We start from the raw sequence: 13,404 nt of genomic DNA, 5'->3' as shown, positions 1-13,404 counted from the left end.
CAATGCCTGTAGGATCTGTTTCAGGATTTTCTAGTCCTACCACATCTAAAGGCCCATCCTTCCATTCATTTTCATTGTCACACTGTCAAAGTGCACTAAGCCTGTAAGTGCAACAGTGACTCAGAACATTAAATTTGATAACTGTAATAACCATTAGATTTGCCTTGAATAAAAGATACAAATTAGTAAAATATCTATAAAACTTATTATCCAAAAAAACCCCATTGGAAATATTGATCAAAAGTCATATTGACCAGATTGCTAGCTCTTAATTCTTGTGGTCTAAGGAAAAGCAAAAGTGAAGAGGACCATCCTGGCCTTTCTGAGTTATTGAATAGGGGTACATGTAGCATGGGGGGATTTCCACATCTCAGGAATAAACGCATCTGGCAACATTTAGAGGTCTGTTTGCTACTGGAATATGTACTCACTCCATGGTTTTTGGAAAAGGCTCCCCCTTATTTAAATTAAAAGACACTGTTGGTTATGGAAAGAGTTTTAGATTTTTTAAAAACAAGATATGTAGCAGACCACTGTCCTGGGGACTTTCCATTGTGGTATTTAGTATTGTCCACCTATCCCAAAAGAGCCTGTCATTGGTGTCTTTGAGGATTGAATAGTATCTGCTTTCAATCTGGAAACCAGTCATTTATGAAAATATTCTTTCCTTAGCTAAATCAATAAAAGTGGATTTCACCTTTCTGTTTTCTAAAATACAAAAAATGACATGATCTTACATTTGCATAATGATTTTAGTTTTTTCAGTGTCTAAACATTTTTATTCGACTAGTTTGTTCTCAGAGCAGCAAGGTAATGTAACTGAGACAAGTGCTTATTTCTATGTACCAAATAATATGAATGAGTTATGAAGAGGTCTTGTGACTTTCTTAGGGTCTCTCAGTGAGTCAGCTGTCAGAACACGTAGGTGATTTGACTCTCAACCCATTGCTTTCTCCACTAGCCCACACCAGTTTATAAGGAACACTTTGGTTTTCTTTTTTACTTTTCTGAGGCATGATTTTCTTTTGAAAATGGAGAGGGGTCTGGTGAATTGCTAAAAAGGTCATACCTGAAAAACAGTCACAGTTGGGATCAATTTTGCAGTCACAGTCAGTGGGGGCACCAGCGATGATGGAGATCTCCCCATTGGTGGTCACTTGCTGAATGCGGTTTACTTTCCTCTCGTCTGTTTCAGCTATGAAGAGCAGCCCGCTGTGGGAGACGCTGATGGCCCTAGCTGACTCCAGAGTAGAATGAATTGCTACCTTGCTGACCAAGAAATGATCGATGCCTGGCACCTGGCAGTGAATGGGGCGCCCTGCAATGATCCGCACACGTTTGTTCTCAGAAATTTGCAGCACAATGTTGTTATCCAAGACATACAATGAATTGTCCATGGGGTTGACTGCAAGGTCTGTTGGCCACTCTAATCGCACCTGCAAAAAGAACAGAACACACACCATTAGGTTACCGTATCTTTCCAGAGGCAGTTTTACCTTGAAAGAAAAATTGGTTTATTGTTTCCCTTTCTCTTACGTATTTCAGCAGCATTGGTATTGTCTGGCAGTGGAGAAGGAGATTAAATGCATGTTCTGGTAAAAGACGTACTTGCCATTTATGCCATATCTAACATAATGTAAATTTATTTCAGTAATTTCAGAAGAAGCTTCTACAACAGTGATTTTCAGCATGTAGTCTCTGGACCAGCAGTAATAAATATCAGCATCACCTGGGAGTTTGTTAGAAATGGAAATTCTCAGGCTTCACCCTAGACCTATTGAATCAGAAATGCTGTGGGTAAGTATCCAGCCATCTGTTTTAACAAGTCCTCCAGGGGAGTCTGAGGCCCACTCCTCTAGGGCTTCTGGATAGCTGCAACAGCTCTCTCACTGCGCCGGAGCAACCAGAGTTTACTCAATCATCCGCCTTTTGGGACAGGATCTGCCATTAACATAGAAACAACTTCCATTCTGTAAATTACTCAGGTACAGCTCATCAGATGTTGATCTTGGATCCTAGGTTGTAGCTGCTGCTCACTTAGTTTGGCCTGGACATGCCTCTATCCTCAGGAAAGAAACAGGTTGGTTTGTTCTTTCATCGGATTTTTGCCAAGTACCTTGTCTGGGCTAAACCTTGTGCTAGGCTTTGAGGATTAAAAAATGACTATGACACGGCCTGTGACCTCAGATGACTAATGGTCTAGTAGAGTCCTGGTGGAATCATTAGTAATCATTCTCCATATTGCAATTAGCAGAGAAAATATGAGAACTCTTCACCTATCCATGAGGCAGGATGTTACCAGAGAAGGTGGTACTTAACCAGGGGCTGAAATGACCTGTAGGAGTGGACAGGGTGGAAATCGAGGAGGGACCAAATTTGGGGGCAATGATAGAGGGGACAGCACAGGTGAAGGTCAAGAGGTTAGAGATAACATGGTGCTTCCAGGTCACCACAAATAGTTCAGGAAGGCTAACAGAGGTTGAGCAAATGGAAATACTGGAAGATGGGAATCAGGAAATAGACAGCGACTAGACATGATGGACTAAATTGTGTTCTCTCCAAATTCCTATATGGAAGCCCTAACTGCCAACATGTCTGTATTTGAAGATAGTGGCTTTAAAGAGTAAATTAAGATTAATGGAGAGCATAAGGGTGAGGCTTTAATCTGAAAGGACAGGTATTATAATAAGAGGAAGAGACACTAGAAATGCAGACACATAGAGGGATGACTATGAGGACACAGCAAGAAGCTGGCCATGTGCATGTAAAGGAAAGTGGCCTCAGGAGAAACCAAACATCACCAGTACATTAATCTTGCATTCCTAGCCTTCAGAAATATTAGAGAATAAATTTCGGTTGTTTAAGCCAGCCAGTCTGTGACACTTTCTTATGGCAGCCCTAGCAAATTAACATACCAGCTAATGGAGGGAAACACATGTCTAATTTTATTATGATGACTAAAGTAATTCACTGAAGGGCTTCAAGTAGAAGTGTGACGTAGTCAAACACGGGTTTTAGATGGATCATACTGGCTGCTGAGATTGTATTGGTGGCATAGGTGAAATAGAGGCAGGTGACAGGAGGCTCCTACAGTGGTCCAAGTGGGGGATTATGGTGCCTGAACTAGGATGGTCACAGAGGGAATGGAGAGAAGATCGATTTGAGACATGTTAAAGAGGTAGAAGCAAAAGGAGTGTGTGTGTGTGTGTGTGCACGCTCATGCACATGTATCTGGTGTACCTTGTGCCAAGTGCTATGCTAGGCACTGGGGACACACAGGCCAATAAACATGGCTCCAGGAGTTTGCTCAATGTCTGCCCTGACATGTCCTTGATAAGTTACTATTTATCCCTTGGCACTTAGCAGAGAACTGTGTTCCATGCCACTTCTCACTTCACCTCTCACTGGTTTCTATTTCTCTCCTATTAGGCTGGACAAAAGCAGGAAAAAAATGTTCCATTCATGGTCAGAATACTGAAAGTAATGTAGCTACTCTTCTTTTTTGGTCTGAGTGAAAGCCTCAGGAAGGCTTTTTTTTTCTTGGTATCTGAAAGTCTGAAAACAAGATATGAGCTGTCATTGCATTCTGAGGCCCACTACTTCCCCAGCTGGAGCAGGCCTTACATGGAGTCAGTAATGAAGTGGAAAAAGGCTGTTTCTGAAGTCTGAGGTAAGGCCCTCCCTCCCCTCTATCTGTGTTTCATATGGGAGGGCAACTAGTGATGTTGTGACAAGGACAAAGGTTGTCTTTGACTTTCTCTGTTGTACCATGTGGATTACCTCTGAGTGTTTTCCAGACACCTGGTAACCTCATTCTGTCCCAGCATTTCTGTGCCCTCTACCTCCACCTCTACATAGGCTGGCCTTCTCTGGTCAGTACCATATGTCTCTGGGCAGCTAGGAATTTGAGTGCTAATGGAGTATGAAGCTCAGCTTGTGTTATGCATGTTCTACAGAGCCTTTCTGACTGAGGCCATTGGATAAACATTAAACACCAGCCTTAATAGCTCCCAGAGCAGTTTGCGGTGGTGTGTTCTTCAGCCCATCTGTCTGAGGCCTTTGCATGTCAGTGCCCTGTCATGGAGAGACAACACCAGTGACTGCTGCTGTGGAGGGCACCGACTCTTCCTCCACTATGTGCCCTTGACTTGCACCTCTATCTTGTACAGAAACTGCACCTCATGCTGGTACAGAAACTGTCTGTGTGCATTGGTCCTATGGAGCATGGTCCCCCAGGAAATAAGCTGGGCCTGGCTGAGGAAGAGGAAAAGAATTTATTTCAGTACAACACTCCTATTTTGATCATGTCTGAAGTCAGTGACCCAGAAAAAACAAACCTGGTAGAAATGACATTCTGATTATCCCCACTCTGGGAGCCGACGCCAGGGCAGAGGCTGGGAACAGTGTACATAAGGCAGGAGCAAGAGAAAGAGCATAGTTTGGACTCTGTTTTCAGCTATCAAGGCTGCCTCTGAGATACAGGCTGGTAGTTGGGAAATAAGCTGTTAAATTATCCAAATTGCCCAAATGATTTAAGCAATACCATTGGTGTGATGTTTATTAGATTTAATATTGTCTTCAAAATACACCCGCTATTGTGTCTGTTTGTTTTCCTTTCTATCAAATAAGCCACCCTCTGGCAGTTTCCTGTGACTAAAGTGGGCTTTGTGCTTCTGAGACACTTTCTATACCAACTACACAGAATCCCTTTAATTCCCATTTGATTTGGCTGCATAGCTTGTCTATGAAATCTGCTCAGATGAAAGATGTGTGGCTACTTAGTAGTCAAGGGTGTTGGCTTTTCAGAAGATGGACCTTTTCACCTCTTCCAGGTTTTCAGTTCCTTTTGTGTCCTCCTCATGTTAAATACTCCTATTTCCAGGTGATTTTTCAAAGAACTCGTGCTTTACACTCACACAAATAGAGACACAGTATTTACCATCAAGGCATTTCCATAACACACAGCCTAAAGTACAGTATGGAGCCTTTGAGCTAATTCTGACAGTCAATTTTAGCATCTATTCACACACAGCCTAAAGTACAGTATGGAGTCTTTGAGCTAATTCTGGCAGTTAATTTTAGCATCTATTCATTGCAGAGAGACCCCACAATAATATGCTATTAAGATGGGCCTAAGGATAACCCCCTGAGAGCCACTGACATTTGTCTGAGTGGTTTCTGGGGTTTGGGGTGGGGAATAAACACTTCCTTTTGATGTTGAAGCAAAAAGAGATTGATGAGTAGCAGTGTAGCCCTGTAAACTGCCCAGTGACCCAGCCTACAGGCAAATCATTTGGCCTAATTTGTGGTGCTTGCCCCACCTTGTAAAAATACATTAATTTCTTTGAAATGTCAAAATGTATTTAAGCTCAACTAGCATTAAAGGTCACTGGTGTAGCCACCAGCTGGTGGAATATGCCCATCTCCCAATAAACTTCTCTGAGAAATAACCCTGAGCAGAAAGAAGCTTTTGGTCAGGATGTCAACCCTTGATTGCCAGTATGTCTTCTGCTAATTGAAAACCTGCCTTGAAGGGAGTTGATTCTCAGGTCATCCAGTTCCATAGTTGGTTTAAAGACTCAGCTAATTTTGACCTAAGTAGCAGTTTATAAAGCCTCAGACTTTCGTAGAGAAAAATGTAGGTGCAATTGAGGTGATACTCTTAAGTGAAACAAATAGGACACACATGTATAAATACCGAATAGTTTCTCTGGTGTGAGAAAGTGAAAGTGTAAATAAGGACTAAATGTATGATAGGTAATGTGAAATAGGAAGAAAAGGGGCAAAGGGGAAGGAAGTGGGAGGGCTAGGGGAAAGGATAGAAGGGAATGGGATTAATATGAGAAAATGGAAAAATAGGAACAAAATCTTTGTAAATAGGGAGGACTGGAGGGGTTGAAGGGAGGGCTGGGCAAGGGTGAAAAAGAAGAACCAAGAGGGACTACGTAAAGGTGCAAATTTCCAATGATGAATGTCATTATATTGTATACCTAAAATGTACCAATGATTAGAATGAATAATCGATAATGCAAAATAGGAAGAAAAGGTCCAAAGGGGTAGGGATAGTGGGAGGGGCAGGGGAAAGGAAAGAAGGGAAAGGAAAAATGTTGAGAAATGGAAAAAATGGAAATAAAGTCTTTGTAAATAGGGAAGGGTGGAGGGGGTGAAGGGAGGGCTAGGAATGGGGAAAGCATAAGAACCAAGATGCATTATGTAAAGGTACAATTCCCAATGAGAAATGTCATTGTGTTGTATACCTACAATGTACCAATAAAATAATTTAATAAAGTGCAAAAAAAAAAGAAAAATGTAGGTGCAAAAGCAGTATACAAATACCAACCCCTGATTAGACTAAATTAGCAATTGCTCAGTTATGAACCTACTGCAGTATTGCAGACACAAACCATTGTTTGTACACTTGGATTCTCTCTCACAGTCTGGCTCCAGGGGTCCTCCCTTTCAAGTGTGGAATCCTAGGCAAATCAGGTTGTCTGCTAAGCATCTCCTGTTTCATCATCTATAGTGCAGAAAGTAGGCTGACGATAGCATATCCGTTTATTTTGTGGATTAAATGATACAGTGATACAACATGCTGCCACATAGTAAGGTATGGCGAGTGGTAGCAATATTACTAACAGCTCATAGTCACAGACCTTTAGAGCTGTAAGGAATCAAGGCTGGTGGAACATAGTTCCCTTTCAATTGCTTTCCAGACATCATTAGTCCAGTTGTCCATATATAACTTTTATAAATTTGGTCATATCTTTATACCAACTGCACTACAATTACAATGTTTTCTTTTAATTGACCTACATTTTAAAGGTGAATATTAATATCATTTTTTTCACATATGATCTTAAGCCCTCTGTCATCTGATGCCTCATTCAGAAGAATGGACATAGTCTTCTCTCCATTTTTTTCTTTGTGGTGGCAGGGATTGAACCCAGGACCTTATGCTAGGCAAGGTCTCTATCAATGAGCTCCATCCACACTCCTCTTTATTCTTTTCTCACCAAGTCTAGTCTTTGTTTGTTTGTTTGTTTGTTTGAGACAGGGTCTCACTCTGTAGTTTGGGCTGGTCTTGAACTCAATACGATCCTCCTGCCTTTGCCTTTCCCAGGAGTGCTAGGATTACAGGCATGTGCCACCACAGTAGACTCCCTTTTGTCCTTTATGAATCAACTCTAAAGGTTGATTGGGGGGGGGGCTGAAAAGGTCAAAACTTATTAGAATTTTTGCGACTTGTCTTTTTCTTTGTAATCTATTATCTTTCAGTTCAATGCTTTGTGGGTGCCTGCTATGTGTCAGGCACAGTTATAAAACACATTTCTGCCCTTCAGTAGTTGATGGTTAATCTGGAAGGCAGATGCAGAAATAGGTCATTCAATATAGTGTGGTTAGATGCCATGATAGATATATGTCTAAGGTAACATGGGAAGACAGAGGAGGGAGCTCAGGAAAGAGTCCAAGATGAGAAATGCAAACTTAACTTGAAGGATGAAACAAAGGTATTAAAAAGAAGTAGGGTGGGGAGAGTGATCTCCACAGATTGAGGAGAATGAACAAGTCGATGGAAAGAAGGAACCGCATGGGAGAGGGAACTGATTATGATCTGGGATTTCTTAGGCATACAATAGGGTGGCTAATAGTGGAAAATGAAGTTCTAGATGTTTGCTAGGGACCATGTCCAGATTTCTCCACAGAGGCACTATTGCAGGTTGGGTCAGTACTGTGCCTCATAGGATACTTAACAGTACTTCTAGACTTTATTCACTAGATGTCAGTAGCACCTTACCTGCAGTCATGACAACCAAAAATGTCTCCAGACATTGATAAATGCAAGGCCAAAATTGTCCCTTGTTGAAAACTACTGGAGAAAGTCTCAGAGGTCTATGTATGGTAAGACCTTTGAACTTAAACCATAGATGATGAGGATCCAAAGATGACCTTTAAAGTACAGAGCTAACATGACCAGACCAGTATTTCAGTATTACATAGTGTGGATGACAGGATGGAGAGAGACTAGACAAGATGCAGGAGAATTAATTTGGAGGCTAGCCATTCATCATTCCATTCATCCATTAATATATCTCCATCTAACCGTCTGCCATATGAGTGGTGATCTAGAAAGACATAGTCCTTTCTTTCATGGTAGTTGGCGTCTAGAACACTATTTCTCATATATTTTTATTTATAGAGATGTTTGAAAATGTGATAAAGGTGATGTACTCTCTGTCTAGACAAAAGGCTCAGACGTAGTAGAATAAAGTGGTTTGGAGATTAGGCTCTGAAGTAAAGACTTCCTAGGTCAAAAATTCTGACTATATCATTTTCTATCTTTGTGACCATGGAGTAAATAAATGAACATATCTGAACTTCAGTTTTCTTATCTACAAATTGAGTAAAATCATATCACGTGACAGGAATTAGATGAAAAAAACCCTACATAAACCACCAAACATAGTGTCTGGAATATAGAAAGAGCTCAGTAGAAGCTAGCTATTTTCTCATGGAATATGTGTGTACTTCCTCTGGCCCTTGTATATTTCAGTGTTGTCTCCCTTGGCTTTATATGCTCTTAAGTTTAATTATATAGTTGTACTCTCTCAATGTTTCCCCTGATTCTGTGTCACCAGCTGTTTCTTCCTTGCTCATTTAGTCTATTCCCCGGGGAACTGTCTAAGCTACATGTCCTTCAAGAAATATTTGGCTTATTTTGGGATATATTCTTTCGCATACATTTATGAACCAATTTCATGGCTTATTTTAGCTTATTTCTTGGGTTCCCCTCTTTTATTTGTAAGAATACTCCTAGTATAATTCTAAGCACAGAATATACTCTTTTAATTTTCTTTCTTCTGTCAATAAATGACAGTTTTTTTTCCATTTTATACCCTATGCTAGGCACTAAGAAACAACTTGTAGTCAAGACGGAATGGGTTCTTCCTTTCATGGAATTTATAATCTTCTGCTGATTTTATTTCTTTTATTTTCCAGTACATGCAAGGGGCTACTAGTGGGACAGATAGACTATTTCTGTTCCATCCCACTCATTTTAAGAAATTAATTTGCATGGAAAAGGCTCAAAAACATAGTATGACTGTTAAAATATTTTACAATTCATACAAAGTGCTAATAACTTCTTTTCTTACAGTTCAGTTGTGCTGAAGAAACCAGTTGTTTCTCAAAATATCCTGCCTCCCTATCCCAAACATGACATTTATTATCATCCTTCTTTACTCCATTTGGAGCCTTGTGGTGCATTTAAAAAGTGACTCTGCTTGATTTTGATCTCTGAGGCCTCTTCACTAGAAATTTCCAGGAAGTGTGTGATTATGTCTTCAGTACTGTGCCAGACTGGGGAGGACACAGTTATGGGACAGAATGCTCTTTGCCAGATGTTCTGCCAGCTCCACATTAGATTTCCCCATGCTTCTAAAGGCTGACAACTCCAGATTTTTAGCATCACTTTTTGTCAGTTTTCAAATGGCCTTTTCATTTCTCGACACTGATACTGTGTGAGTTTTTTCAAATTTATAAAAGAGGGAGAAGCTGTCTAGAGAAAGTTTGGTTTTTTGCGCTCGGAAAGCACAATGACACCGTTGAGAGGGATGGCCCCTATTGATCTTGCTTTAAAAAGTGGAAATTATCAGAAGATGAAATACACCAAGATTATGTGGCCTTGTCGACGGTAAATTATTTCCCATTATCTCAGATCTACACTCTTGTGTATTTTTGCATAATGGCTGGAGAGTTTGAAGACCCTCTCAACCTTTGGTCAAATGCACTGGAAAGGTCTGTCTCCAGTGAGAAAAACTGACACTTGCCTTATTCACTACAAATTAATAGTTAGCCCTAATTAATTCAAAGTTACATTTGAACTCATCTTTAAAGTATACATCTTCCACAATGTTCCTAAAATATTTTGGAAGTGAGGAAACAAAACAAAGCAAAGTAGAGCAGAACAAAAACCCAAAAGTAGTCTTGGTGTGTTTCATCTTCTAATAATTTCTCCTTTTTATAAGCAAAATCCAGTAACACCATCACTCCTTTCATTGCCATTGTGCTTTCCAATTGTGGAAAACCAAATTTTCTCTAGATGGATTTTGTCTTTCTTCAATAAATTTGAAGAAACTCAGACAGCATCAGGATAAAAAAAAAAGGTCAATTTGTGATTCCTAAGATTCCTGTGGCAGAGGCCACTAGTGGTAGACCTACCCTATCATTAACCCATTTTCCTCCTTAATAGTAGAACCCCATTTTTAAAATCTGGGCACATTGATGTCTAGAATAAAGGATATTCTAGGTTTATTCGCAATTTTTTGTAGCCATGTGATAAAATCTCAGGCAGTATGGTGTAAGCAAAAGTGTTGAAGTATCCACACTTTCAAACAGATGCTTTAAAAGGCTGCTTAAGGAAAGATGGCTCACCTGCAAGGGGCATCTATTGCTCTTCCTTCCATTCTGCAATATGCATATACTGGTGAGAAATTTAGCAGACATTTGAACCATGAGGTGGCCAAGAGATTGAAAGTTATATTCTAGGATGTCCAGGTAGAAATATAGGAGCCTGGGTCCCAGATAATACTGTGCAGCTGCAATCTCAGTCCTGAGCCATTCATCTAGTCTGGCTGTACATCAATGTTATGATGCGGCTTTTTGCTACTCAGCTGAATTTTGCTTACATCAGTGTTATGATAGAGTTTCCTGTTTTTCTAAATTGAGTCTAATTGCAGTGAGGATCATGCTCTCTTAGGCTTTGGTCTTGGCTAGAGCTAGTGAGTATACCATTATAGCCAAACTGGTCTAACTAATTTCTAGCTTCTCATCTCTGGATAAGTCACTTTGTTTGCAAGATTAAATTAAATTACACTAAAATAAATAACTATCTGAAAGTGCTTGGCACATGTGGTAAAGTCCATTATGGCAGCCCTTTAAATTTTTGCTTTTAATTTTTAACTGATACTGATAAAATGGTGCATATTAATGGGAATCATGTGATTTTTCAATACATGTATACACTGTATAATGTGTAAACTAGAGTAAACACATCATTCTCCTCAAGCATTGATATTTCTTCTAGGTAAAACCTTCAAAATCCTTTCTTCTAGTTTTTTGAAATATACAGCACATTATTGTTATCTATAGTCACCCTACTGCACAGTGGCACACCAGAGCTTCTTGCTCCTGTTTTGCTGTAACTTAGCACCCACTGATCAACTTTTTCACATGAGAATGTGACCATGCACTATTTGTCTTTCTGTGTCAGTATTATTTCACATAACATCATGATCTCCAGTTCCATTTATCTTGTAGGGCAGCCCTTTGTTAAGATAATAGCTAATTGCTTAAACTTAATGATGAACTTCAAGCATTCTTGAATGCCTAGTGCTCCATCACTGGGCACTTTGAGCTGTTCTTCAGCTCCATAACTCACTTTCTCAGATCCAGTGCTTCTCCATTATACTATAAGTACTTGTTTGCTTTCCTATGTCTTCTGTCAGATCTATGAATCCTAAAGAGCAAAGATGAGAACTCACTCACTTTTATGTTTCCAGTATCTAGTATTATAGTTGGCAAATATTTGTTGAGTGAAAACATTAGTGCTTCACTGACTGTAGCAATTTCGGTCCATGAAAACATTTGAAAATTATGTCATGCAAACAGACTGTAAGCAAAACTATTTTTCATCAATATGTTTGAGTCAGTAAATCTGAGTTTCCAGAGACTCACTGAAGTCAATGCCATATTTCCTCAATTTTAAGAAGTGTATTTCCCACTCTTTCCATATTTTAACTTCTAAACCGATAATGTGTCTTACAATAAATGCATATGCTTAATGGAGCATTTCTCACTACCTCCCAAAGTTACCCAGCTAATGCCAAGTCTTTCTATCCATTGTGTCTTAGAATTGAGGAAACATGGTATTTCTTATTTCGCCTGGGGACTTTGAAGTCTCCCTAAAGCTCTTTCCGGAGGTCTGTGAGGTCAGTACTACTTTTCTAATAATACTATTTCTTTTTTTTTTTTGGTACCGGAGATCGAACTCGGGTCCTTGCACTTTTGAGACAGGCAGCGGAACCACTGAGCTAAATCCCCGGCCCATTATTTCTCTTTTATACTTGCTTATTTATGTGCAGTGGTGTTTTCCAGAGGCAAACAGAGGCTAGTACATCCTTAAGAAAAAAATCGCATTCTAAATTTCTATAAGATAAATACTGACATGATAAAACCCATGTAAATAAAAAGCTCTTTGGGTGCCCTAACAATTTTTGAGAGTACAAAGGGGTCCTGATACCAGAAAGCTTGTGAGTGGTTTTCTAGAGAAAAGAAACAGTGAAAAAAGCCATTCTACTATGTAAGGGTTTCATCCAAGCTCATTAAGAAAAGAGCATGCATGCCTTCCAAGATGGTTCCTAGGGCCATCAGCCCTGGCTGAAAACATACTGATGAAGTGCCTGAAAATCCTCACTTCCTCAAGAGACTCAAGGCCTGATAGGTGCTATGAAAGTTGGTTCTTATAGGCACTCTCAGAACAATAAGCACGTACACACTCCCTATGAGTCTGCTGTGTAATTGCCACTACCTCATCTTAATAACAGGCATAATTGCTCTGAGTTTCCGTCAACCCTTTCTTGCATCTCCTTTCTGAAGCCCCAATTTTGGAAATGGCACTTGTGAATACACAGAATGTTTAACCACTTCCAGTTTTCAATTTACAGTCAAAGTCATCTATCAGCGGGAGATGAAGGCCCAGTGTGAAAACTACAGAATGTCCTTCCGACTCTACAGCTAATTTGTTTGTAAATTTGATTGTTATTGTAAAAGAGCATATTGTACACGATGCTACTTACATGATGCTACTTGCCAATTTACTATTTGTATCTCTGCATCTTGGGTTTTATCATTAGAGCCAAAGAACTTAACTCTTTCAGCACTTCTGGGAGTGGGGAAGGGAACATGAAAGCTTTACTGTTTTCTCTTTTGAATTTCTATTTCAATTTAATTTTATATATATTTATTAAATACCCATCATATATTCAGCACTATGGGGGGGTACAGTTATAGAAAGAGAGGCAACTAGAAAACAGTTAAAGGTAACATGAAATCATCTGTGAAGCCAGGTGATAAGACCATAGTCTTAGAATTCAGAGTAAGAAGAAGAGTTCTGTGGGTTTTCTTGCGGTCAGAGGTGGGACTCCAGTTCTCCTTAGAGGCAAATCTTTGCTTGCATAGAAGCCAGTGACTTACAAAGAAGCCCCTGAAATTGTTCTGCAGTTTCTTCCTGCTGAGAAGTTGCAGAAACTTGTCTGTTGCAGGTTGTTAATATTATAGTATTGGCTCGGCATGATATACTAAGCTTCCAATTCCCTTTGGTACCTAAAGCAATTTATAGGCCAGAAG

At 39.8% G+C, this 13,404-nt stretch overlaps 1 protein-coding gene across 5 annotated transcripts in view; it reads right to left on the bottom strand.

The window, feature by feature from the left end:
* Positions 1-13,404, bottom strand: part of Tenm1 (teneurin transmembrane protein 1) — an 837,569-nt gene that overhangs the window by 41,134 nt on the left and 783,031 nt on the right. For all 5 annotated transcript variants that reach the window (XM_087199780.1, XM_087199781.1, XM_087199782.1 and 2 more), the window contains one exon: positions 1,070-1,436. In XM_087199780.1, the coding sequence (XP_087055906.1) occupies positions 1,070-1,436 (367 nt within the window). The remainder of the gene's footprint in view (positions 1-1,069; positions 1,437-13,404) is intronic.

Source organism: Heterocephalus glaber, unplaced genomic scaffold, assembly GCF_053883595.1.
Source record: "Heterocephalus glaber isolate CG9 unplaced genomic scaffold, H.glaber_assembly_v1.0 deba00001729, whole genome shotgun sequence".
NCBI classification, from domain to species: Eukaryota; Metazoa; Chordata; class Mammalia; order Rodentia; family Bathyergidae; genus Heterocephalus; species Heterocephalus glaber.
The sequence above is the reverse complement of the archived record's forward strand: the minus strand, read 5'-3'. Positions and strand labels throughout refer to the sequence as shown.